The sequence below is a fragment of the Anas acuta genome, chromosome 2 (genome assembly GCF_963932015.1).
Source record: "Anas acuta chromosome 2, bAnaAcu1.1, whole genome shotgun sequence".
Taxonomy (NCBI): Eukaryota; Metazoa; Chordata; class Aves; order Anseriformes; family Anatidae; genus Anas; species Anas acuta.
In genome coordinates, this window is record NC_088980.1 from 108,215,619 (window position 1) to 108,240,151 (window position 24,533).

Below are 24,533 nucleotides of genomic sequence, written 5' to 3' on the forward strand. Positions count from 1 at the left end.
GCCAGCCTTTGGTTCTCAGTGATATTTTTTACTTACTTGGTATGCCTTTTGAATGCCACCAAACATTCAGAGCTTCAAAACAATCAGATGTTTTATGGCTTTGAAAGTCTTGATTAGGTAGAGTCAGAAAAAAAAAACAAAAACAACAACAAAAAAAAAAAAACAGTAATTTTAAACTGAGCTGAACAGCACCCGTAGCTTGTAAGGGTTAATCAGAAATAGCAGAAGCTTTGTTGTCTCTATTTTAAAAGACAAAGTTGATGAAATGCAGTAAATCATCCCTTGAAAGTTAAGAAGCTAGAAAATGAGTGGTATTCAGTAGTGCTGTGCTACAGACAATGACAATACAAGATCCTAGGTGCTTGCGCCTGCAGTGGTGAGCGGATGATAAATTCTGAAGTGTGCACGTGGGTGTTTATTGAGGTCGCAGCTGGTTTGTGAGAAGGAAAAGTACAAATTCATTAACATGGGAAAGTGCATGTTTGACTTGCTTAGTTCTGAGCCCTGTACAACCCTGATAGGATGGTATGTGCTGCTTGGTGCTTGAGATTTAGAGATACCCTTTAGTATAACAGCATGATATATTATTTTTGGGTGTTTTTTTTTTTGTTGTTGTTCTTTATTTTTTTTTCTCCTCCACTGGATGTGTTGGACATATATTGGCTGTACTATGCATGCAGTCAGGCGGGAGGGCAGATTTCAGCCCGGGCAGGGGTGCCCAACCCAGAGCTGGCTGGACAGGGAGAGGGGGCAGCTCCGTGCCTGGGAAGGACAGGAGGGCTTCATCCCTGGGGACCCAGCGTGGGCACCCACAGGGAGACAGCTTTGGTCACCGTCACCCATGGGGTTTTACAGCCAAAATTAAGGTGGCCAGCAGGGCTAGGTGCCTGTGGGGTTGGTTGGGTGGTGGGTTTTGGGGGAATCACAGCATTGGGTGAAGGTGCTTAAACTCTGCCTAAGCCCTTCTCCTGGTACTGAGGTCCTTTACAGGAGCCTGTTCATGCAATTATTTCCATTCCCTGGCTGAATTCTGGCAATTGGTAATATTTTAACAGTAAAGATCTAAGACTTTTAATAGCGGGGTTTTGTACAAATAAGGAACAAGCAGTCACAATCTAGATATGACTCTGGGGACTAGGAATAAAGCTTTAGAAAAGGTCTTTGGAGCTTTGGATCCCCCAAGGAGAGAGAGCAGAGGAAAACAGATTGGGGAAAAAAAAAAAAAAAAAAAAAAAAAAAAAAAGTGAACTTTCAATGTTACACATTTTCCTGTTGAAGCTATTCATGGGTTTTGTTGTCAATGTGTTACTGTAACACCTGCTGGCCACAGTGAGGATTCCTCTGGGACAGTATAATCACAGAGCACAATGTGGCCACAAAGAAATTACAACTCATGATCTGCAACATATAAAGGGGGAATAATGACAGACTCAAACAGGTATATGCTGTTTTATCCACACGAACAGACTGGGTAGATGCATTTGTGTCTTCATTTAGTGTTTGCGTTAGTTCTGTACACATGAGTGCTCCCTCGCAGCTCCGAGTCTGGCCATTACAAGTCGGCTGCTCTTAGGGTATCATTCAAGTAGATCTGAAACAGGGATTTGAAATAGGAGAAAATAACAGCTTAGGCTTAGGCTACTGTAAGCTGGGCCGGCTGAGGGACAAATTTACATTTAGATTGAGTCTCTTCACATCTCCTCCAAGTAATTGTAAACTCTCTTGTGCCTCAGCCCTAGAAAGGAATTTAGGGAGCCCTGCACTGCCAAGCTGTGCCTTACACTTTGTAAAACATGTGATAGCTAATCTAAGTAGTCAGGCTTAGCATCTACTTTTCATAATTATTTGTGCAAATACTACTCAGTTATCAAATGTCTGCATAAATTGGACAAAGGATATCAGCGCTGCCAAAATAAATTTGTTGTAGAAGTGTTATGTCTGATTATTTGTATTATTCAACCAACACCCAGGCGTCCTATTATGTTAAGAGTCACACAAGCATATAAGAAACTGTTCCCCCACCAGGGAGTGTATGACTAATTTACGATAAGAGACAACAATTGGACATTACAAGCAAATAAAAAGAATGGGAGAGGAGAATTAGGTTAAGCGTGATAGTCGGTGCCTACACGTTCCTATGAGAACCATCAGTGAGATTTAAGTAAAGGGAAAAAATGGTTTGATATAAATAAATAAGAAACATGATATCAGCAGCCCTTACTGGGCATTTGCCTAGCCCAACAGAGATTTCTGTGGTATGTACTTAGCTGTCATATTAGGGTCCTATTCTCACTCTTGCCAAGCCCATTTATGCCCCTCTTCCAGGGACCTCCAAATGGTGTTGGACACAGACAGCAGAGGACGGAGGAACCCAGCCAAGCTGCCACAGCTGGGCTCAGGCCACAGAAATCTGCCATCTGCACCCAGCCAGGCACGTGCCCGGCAGGGTTCCTGGTACTGCACGGCTTTGTTACTGAGTGCTTTCTACCGCCAGAAAAACCTAAAGGGATCTTGGCGTGACCGAGCATTCGTCTCAGCCCGATGTATGCTGCTGTTGTTTTTGGTCCCAGGCTATTTTGTGTGAGTATCAATGTAAACGAGGCACTTTATTACGACGCCTCCTTGGACTGGTGCTGCCTCTGAGTGCAGGGGATAACCAGCCTGTATGCTTAGAGGAAAGGAAGGCTCACAGAGCACAAGGGTAGACATTTATGGAGGTATCTGCTCTCCAGTCCCCCTCCTGATCCAAGGCCACCCTGCCCCGCTGTGAGCCTGTAATTGTTCTGAGCCTGGCTTCTCTTTACTGGGGATCCAGGCTGAGTTCAGCTCCTCATCCTCACCTTTGGGAGCTCATGGCTGACGACGCATGGACATACAAAAAGACCCTTCAAAAATAAAGCATTTGGTGGGGAAAAAAATCATAAAATAAGCAAAAATAATCTATATTTTGGTATTTGTGATGTGAAATTTGCAAGGTAAATTTCCAAAGCAAACTGGACTCTGCCAGGCACTGAAGTGTCTCGGATTAACTCTGCCAGCTAATTCCCAGCCTTTTGTGAATGTGCTCCTTTCTCCACCTCCCTAATTCTCTTCCCCTCCAGTGCAAAGAAGCCTGGCACTGTCTCTCAGCTATTGTTTGCAGGAAAGTGGCTTATCTTGAGCCATACTTTTTCCTTTCATTTTCCTTTTGATTTGAAGTGTTGTTTTCGTGGGGCAACCGAGTCAAACCAGAGTACTCATAAATCAGTCCCGAGCAGTTCCCCTTTCATCACAGGACTAAAACACATTGCAAAGCTAAGAGAAGCTGGAATTATGGCGTATCCTTGAAAGTTGTAACTGGACCCAAGGGAGAGCGGTGACATCCCTTCCTGATTCCTATCATCCCTAACATTTAATATTTTCGTAATAATACTTCTTCGGATGAAACACAGCATCTCTCGCTCCAGGATTTCAGCAAAGGAGGCTTGTTTAGCTTCTGGATGGTTAAAACAAACCGAAATAACTCCACCACCACCCCCGGCACTCCGCTGCTGCCCCGCGGCGGGGCGCTGCCCTCCTGCCCCCGCAGCCCCGGCTCTCCCTCGGGTCTTTTCTCCCCCGCTGCAGCAGCTCTCGCCAAACGACGTCACTTGTTGCACGATGACGTTGTCGGTGGCGTCACCAGCTGCCCGTGACACACCGGGGAGCCGAGCGGAGGAGCCCGGAGCATCCCCGCCGCCGCCGCGCCGCTTTCCCACGCTCCAGCTCCGCTCCCTTGTTTTTTTTGTTTTTTTGTTTTTTTTTTTTTTAGGGGCTCTCCGGGCGTTTTGCAAATAAACGCAAGGGCTCCGATCCCACGGACCCCGAAAGGACGGCCCCCGTGTTTTTCGGAGCCACAGCCAGGAGCTCGCTGGGTGCCCGGGATGCTCGGCACTGCCTCTGGGCGAGCTCGGTGCCTGCCGCCAGCGAGGAGGTGATGCGGCGGCTGCTGCAAAGCGCCGGAGAAAGGATTTTCGCCAAGTCTTAGCTGGAAAAAAATAATAATAAATAAATAAAATGGTAAAAAAAATAAATCAAGCAACGTGCAACGCCGATGGCTGGGAAATACAAACTCCCCGCCCGAAAATCAGGGTTTCTGGCAGCAAGCGGCTGCCGGCGGCGCCCCTGTGCTGAAGGCTGCGGGGAGCTGGAGGGGAGAAGGAGCTGGCAGGGAGCCTGGCGCCGTGACAGAGGGGGCGGATCCTGCGCACAGGCGGGGAGCGCCGCGCCCGAGCGGCCCCGGCAGCAGCGGGGCTATTTCAGGAGCCGGAGCCGGGGCCGGCACCGGGACCGAGCGGGGCCGGGGGCAGCGGCGCCGGTGGGCTGAGAGGGGGCGGCCGGGTTAAGGGGGCTGCGGGCCGGGTGGAGGGGAGAGGGAGGCTTTTGGGGAGGCATCATAAGTTGAGCTGAGCCAGGCGGAGAGGGGAGCGGGAGGGGAAGGAGAGGAGGAGGAGGAGGAAGAAAAGAAGGAGGAGGAAGAGGAGGAGGAGAAGGCGGCGGCTGCCGCCGCTGAGGGATTTGGGCTCGTTTCGCCGAAGCAAATCAGTGCTCGGGAGAGAGCGGCGAGGAGGAGGAGGAGGAGAAGGAGGAGGAGGAGGAGGGGGTGAGGGGGCAGGGAGACAGGGCTCGGGCGAGAAAAGTGCGAGGGCTGTGTCTGGGCGAAGCAGAAGTGATGAGAAAGCCGGCGGGGAGGCTGCAGGAGGCTGCCACTGCCGCCGAGCTCCGCCGCCGGCCGCCCCCCCGGCGCCCCCGGCCCTCGCCATGGAGGCGCTGAACGGCCCCGGCCCCGGCCCCGGCGACTCGCTGCGGCCGCCGCCCGGCCACCACCACCCCCACGCCGACAAGAAGCGGCCGCACCGCGCCCCCTCGCCCGCCAGACCCTTCCTCAAGGACCTGCACGCCCGCTCCGCCGCCTCCAGCGCCGCCTCCAAGCCTCCCCCGGCTCCCCCCAAGTCCCCCGGGCTCCCCGGCCGACCCTCCCCGCCGCCGGCCTCGCCGCAGCCGGGCGCCCACCACCCTCCGGCCGCGGGGCTGCTGGCGGCGCAGGGCCGGCTCCCCCGCCGCCCCGCCGCCCCGGGGGCCAAGGCAGCCCCCGGCCCCGCCGCCCCCGCCGCCCGGCCGGGCTCCAAGGCCGCCCCCTGCGCCAAGCGGGCGCCCCGCGGAGCCGAGCCGGGCCCCGGCGGGCGGCCCGGGGGGCGGCAGCCCGGCGGCGGCGGCGGCGGCGAGGGGGTCGCGGCGGGGGGCAAGGGCAGGAAGGCGAAGCGGGGAGCCCCGCCGGGCAGCGGCCATGCGGCGGCGGCGGCGGCGGTGCTGGCCCGCGTGGGGCACACGGACAGCAGCTCCGACCTGTCCGACTGCCCCTCCGAGCCGCTCTCCGACGAGCAGCGCCCGGCGCCGGCCGCCAGCAGCGACGCCGAGTCCGGCACCGGCTCCAGCGACCGGGAGCCCCGCGGAGCCCCTCCGGCGGCCGGGGTCCGCGGGGAGCCCCCCCCGGGGCCGCAGCCCGCAGCCGGGCGAGCCCCGAGCCGCGGGGAGCCGGGCAGGGCGGCCCCCGAGGAGCTGCAGCGGGAGGTGGAGGAGCTGCGCTCCGAGAACGAGTACCTCAAGGTGGGTGAGCGGCGGGGCTGGGGGGATGCGGGGTAACCCGGTGCCGGCAGCCTGGGCTCGCTCGCTGCGGTGGTGGCTGGGCAAAAGCCAAACTCTTCCCGAAGCGGCGGGGAGCGAGGGCTCGCTTTCCAGGAACTGCTTGCTTTTCCTCAATTCCGCCCGTTAAATAAGAAGGAACCGGTTTCCCTGTTCGGTCCGGGAAGGCCGGCAGCGCTGCGTCCTTGCTTCTTCCCTTTTTCTTTCTAGTTGACGTGCAACAGCACCCGCAACCAAAGGTGCGCCCTCGGACAGCTCTGTGCATGCATCCCCCGAGAGGCAGGAGAGCTAAATTCAGGCGTGCTGTGCTCCGAGCCGGCTTGACCCGCAGAAACCTTTGGTTGGGCTTGTCCCTAGAATATGAGCTTTTGGCACAGCGGAGAGGCTACATCCATACAGAGCTATAAATAAACAGAGTCGGATAATCGTGTAAGCGTGGGTACTGCGCCGCTTGACGCTGCTGCAGGTGACAACAATGTTTGTTCCCTGATTTTGCAAACTCCACTTAGTCAAAACAACCACAGAAATCTACGGGAGTTTTGCTCGAGTGAGGGCTGGAGCTGGGTGTAACCTTGGGTGAGAGGAGGATGGCAAAGATGTGAACTGGGCTTGCCGAGGGGTTTTGGCTAAGGGATGAGAAACGATGCTCAGCATAGCAAAAGGTTAGCGGCAGGGGTGCCGCAAGGTTCTCTGCTGGGGCTGGTGCTGCTTAATGAACTGGAGAAAGGAGTGAGCAATGATACAGCAAAATCTTCAGACGGCATGAAGTTTTTCTTAATCTGAAGTCAAGTCCAGCAAAGACTGGGCAGAACATGATTGGAGGCTTAGCCCTGGTGAATGAGTGAGAAATGAAGGCAGAGGACGGGAAATAAATCTCAATATTGAAAATCTGAAGCACTCAGAGAGAAGGACTGAATGTGCACTTTTCTAGGTTTTAAATGCCTTGTGTCAGCTCAGGAGCATCCTGAGAGAAGGAGCAATGCAAATCGCTGCTCAGTGTGAAAGTGCAGGCAAAATGTTTGATTTCATTGGGAACTGAACAGAGAATAAGAAAGAAAATATTCTAATGTTTTATAGAGCCATAGCTGTTATGTGGACCAGTGGGTGTACCTGAAATACTGTGGGCACCACTGGTCATCTAGAAAAGGATAACACAGAAGTAGACCAATAACAGTGATTGGCAGACAGCAGAGCCTTTATAGCACTCATTTGTTGGAAAACTCTGGGGTGTATCAGGGAAATGTAATAAAAGTCTATAAAATGATGAGCGACATTGAGAGCCTTTATCAAAAGCTTCTGTTTTACTTAACAGCCCAGAAACAAGAGGAGATGTAACAAAATCTGGGTTGGTAATAGGAATTGCTTTCAGGAGTAGGCAAACTGGCATTGCCAGCAGAGGTCTTGGAGGCCAGGAGTGTAGGAATACCCAGAAAAGCATCTCTTTGGACATTACTTTTTGTTACAGGATTTCCACAATTGTGCTTATACTTTCACACAGTATGAAGAATGTGTTAATCCTCCTGCTTCGTACTGAAGACAATTTGTAATTGTGGGAAGCAGAAAATAGTGTTTGTCTGAATTGCCTAGGACCAATTCTCATTAGGGTTTGGCATTGGCAAGTCCTAGGTAAAGAACTTCATTCCACATTGGCTGAAATGTCTACCTCTGTGTGGCTTCAAGTCTTTCACCTTGGTGTCTTCATCACCTGCAGCGGTCAGGTCCCAACCCTCCTTTGATTTGGGCTGTAACCTTTTCAGGCCACAAGCATTTCAGAGACCTGCAGAGTAATGCAGGCTGCTTGCTTAGGGATCTAGTAGACTTCCAGTGGGCATTTGCTGGTGTCTGGAAATCCCTGGATTGGCACTGTGGACTCTTCTTCTCCCTGGCCACCCTGGTGCATAAAGTCTTGGAAGCACTGCTCCTCTCCCAGATGGGTTGGAATCAGTCTGACAGCTCAGAAGCCATCGGGAGAATTCCCAAATTTTCTTTTCCTTTCCTAGGGAAACTTATTAAAGCACTTCTCTAGTCTTCCGCAAATTAAAACCACAGTGTTGCGCGAGCTGTTGACGTGTGGGTTTGTTTCTTGCGTTTCTTACAAGGCAGTTCTCTTGTTTGGTGAAGGAGCGAGCTTTGTTTCTTGTTTAACTGGAGGGGGTTAAGAAATAATGGGGAGGCTGTCAGCTGTGAATAGACAAATGATTAGATAAATCCCAGAAGAAAACATTAATTTCCTGAGCGTGTCCGTATGCTGAATTTTGTAGAGTTCACTCCTCTTCCCTCCCTACATCTGGAATGCAACAGTAAGTGCACATGATTTTAGAGCCTATTCCAGGGAAATTTCTCTTTCACATAGAAAGGACTTTCACATCTCTTTCACATCTCTATACCAGGATATAGAATGTACTCTCTCTGTGTGTATATATATGAACACATTGTATACAAAGACTTATTTAACTGTAATGGTTACTGGAGATAAAAGGGCTTCTAGAAGAAACAAAGTGAACACAATCACTTGTCTTTATTTCTACCCCGAGACTAGAAGGTCTCCCAGAACTCTCCATGGAAGCCTTGCAGAACAAGCTGTTGGTGCTCCAGTTGTCTGAGACTCCACATACTGTGAGCCTGATCTCAACCTGATATAAAGTTGCCACCCTATGTATTTCCTGGCACTGTGATTTCATGCTAGATGGGGCTTTGGCTCCAGAAGTAGCGAACTGTCTGTAAAGTGAAGCATATACATGAAGCAGCTCGGGATAAGTGTTCCCATGGTGCAGTTTCCCTTTTACTACCTCTGTGAAATTTCATTGTTGATTTCAGTTTCAGGAGTTTCTTGCATAACCTTCCCGTGTAACATGCTGAAAGGCTGTAATACTACAACAGCAATTAAAAAGGTGTCACTTATTTGTTGAGGTGAAAGAGTGGAATTATGTCATGGTGGCTGCCTCTGTAGTCAGAAGTTCATTGGTAAATGCTAGTGGAAGGTATAGGTTTAGTTACTTCTGTCTGGTCCCATTTGTAGGAGCAAAATACTGCCTGTGGAGAACCATTGTGGACTGTGCAAGTCCTGGGAAGCTTTGAAAGATGCTCCTTGTGGTGCAGATCCCTCTAAAGGATCAGGGTTCCTAAGGGAGAGGGACTAAATTTTAGCAATTAAAGATGTTCTCACTTTATCTTGGCATAAGTTTGTTTCAGGCTGTTTTAATTAAGTAAGCTTGTTACCAGAAACAGCAGTGATACTTGACTTATGAAATACAAGTCTGACACATGTTTTTCTCTTTACATCCTTCACGGACACTATTTGGGGAAAAAAAAAAAAAAAAAAAAAGCCTTGTCCATGAAGTGTAACACTTCTTCCTGTTCTTAAATGAAACTGGTGCTCGCTTTGCTTCACTGAGTGTTTGTGAGTGTCTTGGTACAAGTTCACATGCCCTAGATGCTACTACTGTGCAGACTAGCACAAAAATATATTCTAAGCTATCTAGGATATCTTAGATGATCACCTTGTTTATCTTGCTTTGTCTTATTCTTTCTACATTCATTTTTATCTGTGACTCAGGGTGTATATAAGGGGAATAAGTGGCCACTCCTGGCACCTTACTGCACCCTGATATATCTACACAAAGCTCATTTTTGTTTAAAACTGCAGTGTGTGTCACATGAGGTTCTTGTATTTCCCAGCTCCCTTGAAACTGTAGGTCCTTGAGTCTGTATGCTTGAGGTGAACTTCACTTGTGTATCAAAGGATCTTTGCCAAGCAAAGAACAATGCAAAGTGACGGGACCAAATATTTCCTTTAGCGAGGGTGACAGGGTTCAGCAAAACAAAGCAAAAACAGAGGTTCCCCTGCCATCTCACCTGGTACCTGGTATTCCTGAAGCAAATAGCAGCAATAATCCTGCTCTGGGCCTGCAGCCTGTGTGATGGGCATTGGCCCACGGCCAGCTGCTGGAGGGAAACATCACCTTGGGGGGGAATAGGGGAAAGGGATGGGGCCTTGGTGGCCCCAGCTGTGTCCCCACCAAAGCCCTTTGCTGCCTGGAGGGTAGAAGAGGCGATGTACCAGGACATAACCTCCATCTCCAGTGCTCAGGAGGTTTGGTGGTGGTGGTGCATCCATCAGATGAGTGCTCCCAGGGCTTCAGCTGCCCCAGCAGAGGAAGCGTGCTGGCACAGTCACAGGCCCGGTGCTTGAGTGAAACAGAAAAGCTGCCAGACGCTCCTCTCTCTCTCACATCCTGCACACTCCAAGCAGCCCTGAAGTCAGCAGCTGCTCACAACCGTGTGAGTTTTTGGTTCTCATCTTGTTTCACACCTCCGGTGTTCTGCCTTGGGAAGTCGTGCAAGCTTCAGGCAGCACCAGGTCAGTGCAAGGCTATGTTAAAGTAGTTTGGTTTGAGAGCTAAACAATACAATCAGGGGCCCAGGGGCTTTCAGTTCCTTAGTGTATTTTGCAAGAGGCAACAATAATGGTTGTTGCTTTCTTCACAACCAAAGCCTTTTAGAGCGTATTTATCCCTACTGCAGCTCTGCCAAAGCGGGTAAAGTGATAAGGGGGATGTGTTTATTCCTTAGCAGTAACACCGTCTCCTACATAAAGATGGTTTGAGATATTTAAAATACAAAAACAGAGATTACATAAAATTGCAGTTCGTGAATCTCATATTTTTCAAGGCCTTTCTAGAACTCCTGGATTTGCCAGTACCATAGCGGTTACCCACTGTAATTTCCACCCATCCTTTCTTCCTCGCTCTCCCCACATTTGATTTAACTTATTTTAAATAACCTTTTATTTAGAAAAGCTACTGGCATAAGCTATAAATATGACTTCTGGCTAAATTAAACAACACTTAGACTTTTTACATAGACAATTGAATTTCATGCTTTGCTTGCATTTGCTTAAATGCTGTACTTATTGGTTTTGTATGTTTGTTTTTCTACTCCTTGTTTGCAGATGTTACCAAGCTAGTATTTAACTTCTGGGCACTGATACGTTCCTAGTTTGCAGATATTACCATCTAGACACTGACGTGTTCTACTTCAACAGAGCCTCAAAACTTTCAGTTTGTTGGTATACATAATTGTAAATGCATAGGAAAGAATTCAGTATCTATACAACCTCTATTGAAGTTTCTTCATCCTTACTGAGGTTTCTACATCCACTGGGTTTCCTGAATAAAATGTCTCCATCATTCTGGTGTTTTAAAGCTGTCCAGAGGATGCAAGAGTAATGGAGCACATTTGGAGCACCCTTGGAGCGTAGCTCTCCGGGTGTTTTATTCCCAAAGGAATACAGTTCGTGTGTGCTCCGCAGGCTGTGTGGATGAAAACAGGAGGTGGTGGGGATGACTGGAAAATTTGCCTTCAAACCTCATTACGGATCTCGGCCAGACTGGCCAGGTAGACACCGCCAGTCAGTTGTGCAAGTATTCCTGTTCCCTTCACTGGGAATGACTCATATGTATGAGCACAGGTTACTCAGTGTAATAGCTGCAAGACCTGACTCCTCTCTCTCTCTTTTTTAAGAATCCCAAACAGGGCATATTCCTATAATTTACTCTTAATTATACTTTGTTATAAATTAAATCAATATTTAAAAAGTATGACATCAATAAAGGTATTAATGGGGTAATGGCTTCTCTTCTGACAGGCAGGTCTTCAATTTGCACGGTGCAGATGTGGAATTACACCATCAGTATGTATTTGGGCTATGCAGCAATGTAAACTGCACACATTCTTTCCCCTTTTAACCAGTTCACCTTGGCTTAGTGCATGGATGTGGCAACAGTGAATCCTAATTCTCTTGCTTTCCCACTGGAGTCTAGGGGAATCCCTCAAACGGAGCAGCTCTTTATGCGTGACCCTGCATCCAGGCAGCTGCCCAGATGGGTGATCCCCATTAGACCCCAAGCAGCCGGCCCTTAGGAAGTCATCTGAACTGGGTTCCTTAAAGCATAAGCAGCCAGACTCAGGAGCAACTTGGATTTCTACTGCAAATTTAGAAGGAGCTGCCAGTTAGAAAGTGGTTTCATTTCCCACACTTTCCGCTTTTCCTTTCTTATGACCAGCGTGACATCTGGAAAGAAAAGCAGTTGGGCTTTTTCCTAAACAATGTTCTTTCTTGCAGGACTCTCTGCCTGCTGCTGTTCTTACTGAAGTCAATAACATAATTACCAGTAAATTAAAGGGGATCAAGAGGAGGCTCTCATCCCCTGCAGGAGCGTACAGCGAAGTGAAGCTGCTTCTGCCTGCACTTAACCTTGCAACTTCAATTGCCAGTTTGGGATCTTGGAGCAGGTCCTCCCTGTTTAAGGCAGGGTGCAAGCTCTGTTTTTTACATGCACAAAGAGGGATGCCTGCTTTCTTACTTGTTTGTTTATTTTAATTACTCTTAAGTGCCTATTCTGGTCTCTCTCTTCAGTTTTATGAAATTGAAGTCCACGGTATGAAACTCAACACCTCTTGAGAGAAAGAGCTGCAGTTCTCACTCACAATAATAATAGTAATAATAACAATACGTTTTAATGAAGTCAGGGATTGGGATTATATAGTCTTTCCAACTGCCTTGCAGTGAAAGCACTTTGTTTTTTCCAGACTCCTGCGTTTGGGTTTTCTGAGGTTCTGCTTTGCCTGCATGTGTCTTTGATTGAACGAATGACTGACATGTTTTCCTCCAGAGTGGTGGGGTCACCAGTTTTTAAGTAGGACCATCACAGTTTCAATTGTAATTTCCACTTCCCTGTTCTCCATGGCTGTTGTGAGGCCTGCAGATCATCACTTTCAGTGTTTGCTTCCTCTTGGTGGTTTTGAATAAAACTCTTTTCAGCTGGAGTCTCTGGCCTAACATCCTGGCCAGCCTTGCATTTGTGCCTAGGAGATCCCACCAAGACAGCTGCAAGGACAGTGAGGTGACTGGAAAATATCTTCTTTCCCTTCCCTGGCACTTGGGGCAGTTTTCACACGGCCAAGGGTGTGAAAAAAATAAAGCAGACTTTAACTGAGCTTCCACTCTTTTCTGTGTACACATCGCTTCAGAACAGGACCGTAAGCTGCCCTGGTTTTGTAGGTGCAAGTGTAACAGCTGTGACTTAGTGGATGCTGACACAGGTTTGTAGTACCTATGGCAGAGTCACAAGGACCCACTGAGGAGAATTAGCTGTTGTCAGCTGAGAGCATCTGCACCCTTTCTGCTATATCAAGAGCAAAAGTATGTCTTTGCTGTAACCAGTAAAGACTATCCCAGTAACCACAGTTGTGTGCTGTCATACAAAGATCTGAGTGACCTACTGCTTTCCTGCATTTCAAGAGATGATAAACCTGAACCTGCTCCCATACATGTATTTTTAATATGTGAAAATACCTTCATCTTGCTTCTCAAAAAGACCCAGTCTGACCCTTTTTTATTTTTTCTGTGTTGGCTGGGGAGACCCAGCAGGTATGAGCTTAGGGCAACGCAGCAGTGCAGCAGGAGGCAGGCTATTGGCGTGTGCAGCCTGCACAGCCAGTTTTCTGCTCCTTATACGGTCAGACTTGTTTGTTCCCTTGTGTTTGCATGGATGTTGCCGTGTTTTAAAACTCCTCCAAAGGCTGCTGTATTCCAAAATATAAGGGCTCAGGGCACATTCTGATTTCTAAATAAAAGTTTGGGGAGCGGGAACAAAATGTGTACAAAATAAGCTCAATTCAGTAAAATAAATAAATAAATAAATAAATAAAAATAAATGAGGAGAGAACCATGAATGGTTTTAAAATACAGCTTTCTTGATTGTATCCTCAATTTCAGTTTATCTGCCAAATTGCACTAAAGAAAAGGAAACTGTATTTATATAACCAAAGAAAAGCAAACTGTGTATTTATATAACCAAAACCAGAGGCAATCGCAAGAAGAAAATCACAGATTTGCCAAGTCAGAGTTGTGCTGGTAAGGGAGATGGAGAAAATGCAAGTTTTACTGGGGGTAAAGGACACTCCTCTCTACTGAAATACAGCTCCTGCCAGTGCTTGCAACTTTGGGGGGAACTTCTTTGGTAGGAGGAAAGATATTGTATTCAAGTCTGGATTGGAGGCAGAGTTACCCTGAATGCTGTGAGAGATTCCATGCCCACCAAGGGGATTTGAGGCTCTTCAGTTTCAATGGGATGCTTGTTTCAGGGGACTGGGTTGTTTGAAAGGATGACAGATTCCCTTTCCAAATTTGACTGTAGTAAATACTTTGAAGTCAATTGGAGTGGGTTGTTTATCTTTAGAAACTGGCCAGATTTACTAAATCCAGAAACTGATATAGACAAGGAGTAAGTTTAAGAGATCAGCAATAAAATTATAATTACTCTTTGCAGACCACTTAATATACTAAAGCCATTGTTTGTTCCTTGAAGTATAAACATAGTAAACTAGAAGTAAACTTGAAGTAAACTAGATCCCATTAATTTGGTGCTAACAGATATTTTTCTTCATCGTGGAACTGTGTTGCAAAATTCTCAATTTGCAACCAAATTGTCAATGTAACATTCGAGTTCTGAAGATGCCATTAAAAGATGATTGAGCTTAAATCTAGTTGTACGTGATTCAGTTCCTGAGTCTGCAGACAGCCTTAAGCAATAACTCGGGTCCTGTTCATGCCATAGGGCTATATTAGCTCTGACAGCTACAGATTGCAGTTTTGGAATCATCTCCTTAGCCAAAACAACTAGCTAATATACTGGTAACACAACAGTGTACTCCTTTTCTCAGGTTCAAAAGTCACTGCTATTCTCTAACCAATTTCTAAAACCTTGCTCATTAGGGAGTCACCCGGGAGCTTCTCATCCACCCAAATGCCCTACTCCTGCAGCTGTCCCAGGGAGATTACAGGGCATGATGTACCTTAACTTTAACGCTGCAGAAATCCGAATATAATGAGAATGTGTAGGGTTATTGAGGGGTTGGGAGAAAACCTTTCTCCCAGTCTGTCCTTTCTGAGCTTTTAGGGAGAATTGCATGGAGCTCAGAGTGTTTGTTTTAGAAATAACAAGCCTTGGGCTTACCCAAAATTTGATTGATGCTGGCTCAGCTACCTTCAGTTAAAATATCATTGTGTAAATATTCGAGTTTTTGTATATTGGTGGCATTGTTGTGGGTGTAACACTCCTATTCTAACATAACTGTGTCAATGAGGCCAAAGAAATTGGGCAAGTCTTTTTTTAGTTGGTTTGTAAAGCTCAAGGAGAGCAAGAGGGATATGGGGAGGAGTAGGGCTGTCCATCCAGTGTGGCCATGGGAGGGAGTGAATGGTGTATCTGACTAGAGGGGGGATGTTGGCACCCCACTGTGCTAGTGGGACTGGGCAAGGATGGTCCCGCTCGGAGAGGGCTTTGTCATCAATGTCAGCTCCATAGCTGTGTCTTCTCCACCTGTGAAATACCCTCCAGCTAGCGTACTTCACGTATTTCAAGTGTCAGTTACAAATCTGAAGTGAGGTGGCAGTGCAGCTAACCCCAATGCAAGTTTTCCTTGAACTTATTCATGTTTTCCACAGAAATGTGGTCTTTATAACATCAAATGCAATTTTAAAGAAAACAATTTAAAATTTACTGTTTAATTTCAAATATTCTTCTCTTGTTCTTTTCCTTGATTTGTTTTCCCAGCTTAGTAGAGATTTCCTCCCATGCAGTAGTTCAGTGGCTTGTACCCCTGAGCCTGGAAGACCTTTATAAGAGTTTTAACCCTGGAGCTTCAGTCGTGCACAGATTAAACAAATGAGAATGATAGAGCTGATCCTGTTCAGCCATAAATCTTTAAATCTGACTTGAGAGAGCATGTGCTGCTCATGGAATGAGGTGGCACTGGGATAGCTCAGGGTGCCCAGAAAGGAATGCCCAGGCTATATTTCCACAGGCACAGGGTTTATTTTGTCCTTGTGATCCCTGTTATTCAAATGTATGCACACAATCAAAAAACATTTTCTCCCACACCCAACCCGTCGGTCATTCAAAATGTCCATGGCGCTGGGCTCAGGTGGGGCAGCATTTTCATATGGAGCAGTTCAATATTTGGCAGAAAGTTCCTATGTCAAAGAACCTTTACAGTTTTAAAGAGACAATTTCATTTTTAGGAATTGCTTGTTAAAAATGCTCGTCACACAGAGATGTTGAGGTACTTTGTTAGGTGGGTTTACTGTAATCTGAATAAAGCAAGGAATCAGTTCAGACAGTGGAAAAGTATTATGCATTTTTTATTTTTATTAGAGATGGAAAAATGAAGGTGCTACCAGTTCCAGGAAACAGATAAGCATCTGGTCTGTTTTTAATTATTAAAGCAATTGTAAGAAATGTAACAAGCATTCATTGGTCCATCGTAATTATTCAATGTTGGGATAAAACTTTAGTTCCTATGGCTTCTGGAGATGCTTGTTGCAATCTGTATCGCTCTATTAGCTTGGTATCCTAGTGAGCATGTTTCCTATTTGCTCCCATGGGTGAGATTTAAAGGTATGATGGAGCACTGTTTTCGCTTTTCACAGGATGAGCTGGATGAACTTCGAGCTGAAATGGAAGAAATGCGCGACAGTTATTTAGAGGAAGATGTTTACCAGCTGCAGGAGCTCCGGCGAGAGCTGGACCGGGCAAATAAGAATTGCCGCATTCTGCAATATCGTCTCAGGAAAGCAGAACAGAAAAGCTTGAAAGTTGCACAAACAGGCCATGTGGACGGAGAGCTCATTAGGAGCTTGGAACAAGATTTAAAGGTAGGTGAGAGATTCATATTCACAGCAAAATAGAGCAGAGCAGGACTTGGCTCCCTATAATGGAAGCAAAGGTGACATATGAAACAGGCAGTAGTTCTCAAAATGTCAGGACCAATTTCCTTCTTCTGTGGTGGAATACAAATGTTCAGCTTATCATCATAAAAAGATGTGTTAGCAAGTGAAAAAACATGTGCTTAGCCTCAAATGAAAGAAATGCTGTCGAGTTAGATTTGTGCACTTGAAAGATTTAAAGGGCTTTGTTTTACTGGCTTTACTCAAAACTTTAGATGTCCAAAACTGTATAAACAAAACTTGATATGCTTTTCCCAGTTCATACTGTTTCCTTCCTTTCATTTCTTGCTTAAGTCAAATAACAGAAAAAAAAAACTTGTCAAAGGCACATTTCTTCTGGCCTAACAAGCTATTCTTTTTGAGTCTCATACAGAAGCAGACTGTTACAGCAGTTTAGGAGGGCAGATAGAGAATAAAAATACTATTCCCATAACTCAAATTCCTGTAAAATCTGTTCATACTGAAACAGTCTTTATGTTTTTTCAGAAATGTTTCTGTTGAGGCTAAGGTTTGCATAAGCATGATGTTTATCTAGCTTTCCTTGTTCTCTTTCTGACTATTGCTACCATGCAACTGTTTTGAAAATATCTTACTGCTGGAATTATTAAGCACCTGGTTCTCGAAACTACAAAACATAAAACCTTCTGAAACTGGAATTATTGGTTCCCAGCAGTGGAAATCCACATGACATATCAAGTGATCAAACCTTTCAAAATGCCAGACATAATTTTCTCTTTTATTGTATTAAACAAATGATAACCTTATCATAATATAAATAATGCATTATTCAGTAAAAACCTTTTATATAAATCCAAGTAAAAGAGATACTGAGTTTCTTTGTCTGCTTTGTTTTTGCTGAATTGTTGTAATTCAGTAATTCATCATTTCTTGTGATGAATCACCATTCTGAATGTTTTTGGAGTAAATATTCTTTCCTGTTAGGCTGGACTCAGAAAACCTAAGCTAGCATATATTTCTTTCTTATCACTCTTGCCAAGTTGTGATTGCTGCTAGAGAAGCAAATTTGGGCGAATGAGACCTTTGCATGGATGTGGCTTTGATCAATGACCTGTCAACTTTGCAGCACAATATCTTTTGTTTTATCCGTGTGTTATGCTGGGACTTTGATGTGCTTAGTATCTGCTTCGTATCTGCTTGTTTCCTCCTGCTGTCCATGACACTGCCTTAGCATAATGTGGAGGGAGAGCTGGAGATGTGTAATCAAATATATTTTCATCTTGGATTTATTTTTTAGAAATGAATATTCATTCTGGTATTTGGAAGGCTTGAAACCTTTCATCAGCAGTCTCATAATTGAATTGAAAATCTCTTGGCTGTCTCTTGGATGTTTTCTGCTGTAGCAAACATGCTGTAGGTGTTGCTCCTCATGGATCTGCTTCATGTGTTTGTGCTTCTCTGACCAGGTAGCCAAAGATGTTTCTGTCAGACTGCACCATGAGCTGGAGAGTGTGGAGGAGAAACGTGTTAAAGCAGAAGACGAGAATGAAGTCCTTAGACAGCAAATCATTGAGGTGGAAGTATCAAAACAGACACTGCAAAATGAGCTGGACAAGTTAAAAGAGGTAAGCAATAACCTGGAAAATCATGCAGAACGGTGTTGATGGTTAGATGAGAAATTTGGCACTCAAGTGTCTTAGACTAATTCTTGCATGAAATGCCTGCAGATATTGCTTGTACAGTTGTCTTGAAGCTCTCCTCGCCTTTGTTATACATCCCAAGTGTGTTGGTACTTTAGAAGCAATAGAGAGGTAGGTGAGTGGTGTTGGGGGTTTTCTCCAGGGCTTCTCACAGGGCTTCTGTCCCATTTTAACCTAGTTCCTCATGGCCTCTTCCTACTGGAGCAAAGCTAACTTTGATTCAAGGCCAGCTATCTCTGACTTTCCTTTACCCAGACTGGGACTTCCACCTATTTTAGAGTCAAATGAAGTGTGTGTGACTCATCCCTCAGAGGTTAGTTCAGATAGGCAAGCCGCCGTTTTGGCTGGTGCTCTTCAGTGGTGACAGTGGGAGCCACCAGCATGAGTTAGGCGGCAGGAATGTGGTCTGTAATGTATAAATAACATTTGCACTTCAGGCACAGAAACGCTGTCTGTTGAGAAAAGGGATCACCAATGGGAGCTGACAAGTAGTCATACTGGGTGAAGATCCTTGGAAGCAAGCAAGCTGAGGTGCAGGGGACAATAAAGGAGAGCCAAATAATAAATGTGGCTCCTTGCTGGAGCCAGTATCCCAGTCTGTAGCAGTATTTCTGTTCTCTTACCCATACAGCAGATTGGCAGCTCACGGTCTCTGCTCTGTTTTAAACGAGATTGAGGTAGAACATTTAAACTTAATGAGGTAAGGCATTTATCCTCTGAGCCCTGGTCAGATTTAGAGAGCCAGTGCAATTATGTGTTATTTTAATCTTTCAAACAATGTTTGCAAGTCAGCTGGCACAAAGCCTGATTCAGTTTTATAAGGACAACCCCTATTTTATTTCTTTGTAAATTTGAGTTATGAGGATGAAGGAGCCCAGAGCAGCAGTTTTGGAGCATCTTGTACATAATGGGGAAGATTATCAGAAGGTGTTGTTATGATAGCTTAGATTACTTAGGAGTAATCTAGGAGCGTCCTTTAAGGAAGACACAAAAGAAAGGTCTGGATGATGTTTTATCTATTCTTCTTTCTCAATGTTATTTGTGAATGCTGTGCTTAATGGGCGTAGTGCCATGTTACAGGGTATGCAATATATATTCCACACAAAAATGCTGGTACCCGATGTATTGTTTGATGTTGATTAACTCACAGCCTGATAGATACTGCATGATGGTCTTTGGGATTAAACCATTCAAGAAGCTAGTTTGTGGGTGTGCGTTCTCAAAGTAGCTCTGGCCAGGCTAAATTTACCCTGCTTCCTAGGTTACTGCAGCCAAGCAGAGCAGGGAGGCCCAGCTAACTCGCCTACCTGTCCCTCTGCTGCTCTGCAAGTAGAAATGATGTATTCTTATTTAGAAAGTAGATTTCCCCACCTAAGATGTCTTTGCATCTTTGCTGGTGGAGAGCTAGGAAAGGAGAAGCAGGCAGGTATAATGATGATATGCGCTCATGCCGACCTGGACACACAGTGAGACATAAGATGTAGTAGTCCTTAAAGATGTATTCTGCTTTTTCATACCACAAGTGGTGTTTTTTTTTCTGGGAGGCAGAAAAAAAAAATCACAAGGTCACTGTGGGTTAGAAGATGGACGTTTAGATCCTTGGCAGGTCACACAAGGACAGATGAGCCAAAAGTTTGAGGAGCATGATGGTAGTTGTGCCAGATGAGTGTGTAGTTGCAAAGCTGTTGACATTGCTGAAAAATACCCTAAATAAATAAATAAATAAATAAATAAAGCAGAGTTCTCCCCTCAAAATGTATTCAAATAACTACCAGAAGTGATTCCTCTTTAGAAGCATTTAATGTGTACACAGCCCTAAAAGAATATGTAACAGATGTGCCAGTAGGAAAACTAGTTCTTTATATGTCAGGAGAAAAGTGACCCAAAGGCCATATAGCTTCTTCCCATTCCACTCTGCCTGTGCATCTTGTCTATCCGAAGGCTGCCACTTTGAAGGGATATCTTTCCTGCTCTGTCCTGGAGCATTGCCCAAGACCCAGTTAAGCAGTGCTTGCTCTCTCCATATGCCCGTTTTCTGTAATATCCTTGACTATTCACAGCCCTCCTCTATCTTCTGATCAACAGAAAGGTTTTCTCACATCTGCGTTCGTGTTCACAGTTTATTTCAGTGAAAAACTTCTCCTTTGTCCTGTTATACAATTCCCTCAGGTCCAATTTCTTACTGCAGTGAAAGGCACATATGTTGGTTATCTTTAATGTATTTTTCATGCTGAAATATCTTTAAGAATTGTACACATCTCTGAAAACACTCTTTAAAGCTATCTTCATTTGTATTGTAATCATTTGAGGAATTCCTAAACATTTATGACGTTCAGTGGAGTTACATATTCGTTCATCCCCATACCTATTTCTATCTTCTGTGATACTTCCAACAGGATTCTTAATCTCTCTCAAAAAAGTCTTCCAGTTTTAACTGGGAAATTAATTTTTGCCTCATCCAGAGCATATATTTTCAAATTGTCGTATTAAGCAGATATGAGACAAGCTTTCCTCTTTAGTCACTAAATAACATTTCTCAGTGTGTCTCAGCTTTGCAATTAATAGAAGCAAAATTACTACAAAGAGGAAGGGTGACAAGAAGTCACCTGCCACGTCCATCACACTGTTCTTATCTCCTGCTCTGCTGCTGTGTTGTAGTTAATGCAATTCTCTTCCCAGTCCTGGACACTTCTGAATTCTTATTTCATGACATGCTTTCAGAAGCTTTTGCATAATCTATCAAAAACACATCTAGATTGTTTTGTTTTGTTCTGGCATCTGCCAGGTACCTCCTGTCATCAAAATATTCTGGTTTTCACTGATTGTTCCAATAAAGAGCTTCCAGATCACAGATGAGTTATGGGTTTTTAAGTAAATGCCACCTCTCTTTCTTTTTCCTTTTTTCATAAGCGTGCTCCATCCCTCCAGTCTTTTGCAACAGTTCCTGTACATGTGTTTTGAGGTAAAATATAAATCAGTTAGGGCTTTTGACCAGTAGTTGTGTATTTTATCCAGTTCTGAGGTTTGCCAACTAGATACCATTCTTATTCTTCTCTAAATGTTTTCATCAGCACCCTGACATTCACTTTGTTTAATCATGCCACTCTACTTCATTATTTTCAGCCCTCTTAGCCAAAAAGTGATAGGGTGCTTTCCTTTCCCATAATTATTTTCTCCCCCTCTCCCTTTTTTTTTTTTTTTTTTGGCTACTATGTAGCTCAGCACTCTTGCCCGAAATACTTCTACTGGTTCTTTTGAAGCTATTTCTTCCACTGGGTAATAATATTTCTCTGAATATTTTTTAACTTTACTGACTGTGCCAAGTTGTTCTAATTCTGTCTGTTCCCAGTGCTCCAGCACTGTGGTTCATTGATTTTTTTTTCCCACAATTATATTCACCTGCTTTTTCAGTTTCCCTTCTTCAACTCTTCCTTTTTTTATTACCATAGCCTTTTCAGCTGGTTTTAGGCCTCCCTCTGACGCCTTTTTTTGTGGCAGCAGCTTATTACTTTCTTCATCAGAGCTTCAGAGTTTTCCTACTGCTGTGAGCACTTCTTTGTAGTACATCCTTTGCAAAATTGGCATGTCCCTAAGAGCTGTGTCTTCTAGGAAATCTGCTAGGATCTTCTGTGTCTCACCAAAGCTGCTTCTTCCTTAGAGCTTTAAAAGCAAAGGCCGTGCACCCTCACAACTCAGATAAGCATGCATGTCATTGCCAAGGTTTGCATGCTTTTTCCTCTTGTTGTCTAGGTTATTAACATGGACATTTGAGGTAATAGGCAGCCAAAAGAGAGAAAAAAATAAGTTACCCTATCACTGACACATTACCTCGGAAACAGCTCTTCAATTGTTGTTTTTTCCTTCCTAGTTTCCTAATTCAACTCATAAGAAATACTGGTGTAGGTTAACAATTTAATTTGATCAACCATCAGGCATTCAGAAAACACTTTGTAAAGTTCTCTTTTTTGGGGAAAATTATGAACATTACAGAAATAGATATATAGAGGGATGCAAAATCGATTTTTCAGAAGTTATGACAAAACCAAATCAAGGTTGCCTGTGCAACTATAATTGTAAATCTTCATGTCTATTTATTAGCACGTGATTTTTAATTTTTATCATCAAATATAGTTACTACTGTGTCCCTGTCTCATATGGCTGATGGCCACTGGATGGTTTCTACTCATATGTTAAATAGAAGATAAGCTTCCTTGTCTTCCAGTGGTTGTCTAACTCTGGCCCCACTAACAATTGTGAGGAAATCCCTGTTCCCTCCCTGCAACCCCCAAATGGATCCTTCTTAATTGCTCTGTGGTGCAGGTGAAGCTTGACATACAGGAGCTGTGAGGAGAAGGTGCATGTCCTGTAGTCAGGGGCTATAAAACACCAATGTGAAGCTCACATCGGTTCTCTCCTGAGCAGCTGCAAAGATGCTGAGCCTTCTCAAAAGCTCAACTTTGACAAGGGCACGTGGATTTTCTTTGAGATGTGAGCATCCTTCAATCAGCAGCTAACCCATCCTAAATGCCCCTTCCTTGGAGCCAGGAGGGCATCCTTAGGGAATGTCTTTCTTTTAGGGAGGAGGGTGAGTTGGTCTCCTACCCACAGCTGCCAAATGTGTATTTTCGTGTGCCCTTTGTCTGGGCTTGGCATCGTGAGCAGGGGAAGAGAAAGGGAGGCACTGCTGTGGGTTGGGACGGGCAGCCCTGCTGGGCAGACAAAGAGAGGGGAGGATTAGGGACGAGGGCAGCAGCTGCAGGAAGATTTGACGTGAGTGCTATGAAACGGTTTAACAAGAAATGAATGAGAACTGTGTAACTGGGAAGAAAGGGGCATTTATTGCTTGGGGGACAGCCACACCGAGCAGGTGACAACCTCTTTATTGCCATGGCAAGCAGCAGGACCAGAGGGGAGCAGCGCGGAGGTGCTGCTTTCTCTCCCACAAGGACATCTCGTGTTGCTGCCATCTCCCCTGTGATGCTGAGGCTTTCCTGGCCAGCAACTCGCTGAAGTCATTTGTGCTTCCAGGCTGTCAGGACTGCTGCAGGCACCAGTGCTCTTCTCCAGGCACAGTCGTTCAGGAAATCACTTCCAGTTGGTGGAGAGGCATTGCTGCAGCTCGTGTCCGCTGGTGGTTTTACAAAGAAAGGCAGAGGCCAAATGGGAAGGCAAGAAAAAACATTCCCATTAATTTCTGCATGAGAGGAGAGAAGTGAAAACCCACTGGCCTTTAGTAATGTCTCTAACATCTCTCTAGGACACAGACAGAGATGAGAACCAGCACAAGCAGTAAATGGGATTTCCCAGGTTACCCGTGGACTTTTTCAGGACAATGGCTTCTCCAGAGGCTCTATGATCCAAGGATCACTTGCTAATGGGGATGCTGTCATGCCTGAGCTTACACTCTCCTCCTGCCCTGCAACACTTGGTTTTGGAGGCACAGTTTGAGAACTGTTGTTTCAAAGTCATTTTTTGTTTAAATATCTGTTCCTTTTAACAGAGTGAAAAGCTGCATTCAGATGCTTGCAAAAATGGTAGGTATATATGAGATGAAATATCTTTCAGGCATAGTATTTAGAGACAATTTTGCTCCAAAATACATGTGCACTACTCCATTTAACATCACTAGAGGAAGAAAGCATTTTTCTGATAGAAGGCTATAGCTCTCTCCCTCTATAATATAGCAAAATAAAATCTGGAGGCTATTTTTTGAAGCTGAGCATGACAGCTGATTTGCATTGCCTTGAACCTGTTAAGTAGGACGCAATACATACAGCATATGTTTAAAGCATAGTTATTCTAATCTGAAATCACTTTTTCCTCTTCTCTCGCTGATGTAAACACATAGATATAGTGTGAAGTATACACAGAAGGTAAAGAAATTATTCTTAGCAAAAACATACTTGTTTATAGAAAATATTGCCCGCATTTTCATTAGCTAGGAGTTCATTTGTGTTTACTAAGGTGGCGCATAATGTTCCTCAGTCATTCCTCAAATTAAACTTTCTTACTCATCAGGGTGAAATAGGGCTATACTGTGAAGTATCTGATTTCTCTAGTGTATGGCTCTCCTTAGTTGTCAGTGATTTTAAATGATGGGGATTTGCTGAGAAATGGGGAAAAGAGAAGATTTTGCAAGCTACAGATTAAAGTAATGTAAAAAGGGCTGAGCAAAATCACTGTGTTGACTCAGTAACCCTGCTTGGAAGTTACTGCTTCTGACAGTCCTAAGTAATGAGTTATTCTGCAATAATCACAGCTAAAACCATTAACTGGTTGAAAGTTTTACTGAAGCACCACTTTGTCTCCAGCCTCTTTTTTTAAATAATAAATTGTTACCTAAACAACAGTGGATGATTTATAATCATTATGGCAATTCAGGAGCTATGCAAGTAGTAAAATGCTCTGCTTGGTGTTGATAC

General features: G+C 45.0%; 1 protein-coding gene and 1 long non-coding RNA gene across 11 annotated transcripts in view; one reads left to right on the forward strand and one right to left on the reverse strand.

Annotated features, from left to right (window-relative positions):
• Window positions 1–587: 587 nt before the first annotated feature.
• Window positions 588–6,076, reverse strand: LOC137850975 (uncharacterized). Its single transcript, XR_011092932.1, has 2 exons — window positions 5,620–6,076; window positions 588–4,006 (listed from the first exon to the last, which is right to left on the reverse strand). It is a non-coding gene; the product is annotated as an uncharacterized lncRNA (long non-coding RNA).
• Window positions 4,252–24,533, forward strand: part of MTCL1 (microtubule crosslinking factor 1) — a 104,732-nt gene continuing 84,450 nt past the window's right edge. For 3 of the 10 annotated variants that reach the window (XM_068671603.1, XM_068671611.1, XM_068671605.1), the window contains exons 1-3: window positions 4,254–5,625; window positions 16,157–16,381; window positions 17,878–18,036. In XM_068671603.1, the coding sequence (XP_068527704.1) occupies window positions 4,780–5,625; window positions 16,157–16,381; window positions 17,878–18,036 (1,230 nt within the window). In that variant the 5' untranslated portion in view covers window positions 4,254–4,779. Of the gene's footprint in view, window positions 5,626–16,156; window positions 16,382–17,877; window positions 18,037–24,533 lie in introns of all 10 variants that reach the window. The other 7 variants (XM_068671607.1, XM_068671606.1, XM_068671613.1 and 4 more) reach the window with 4 other exon arrangements.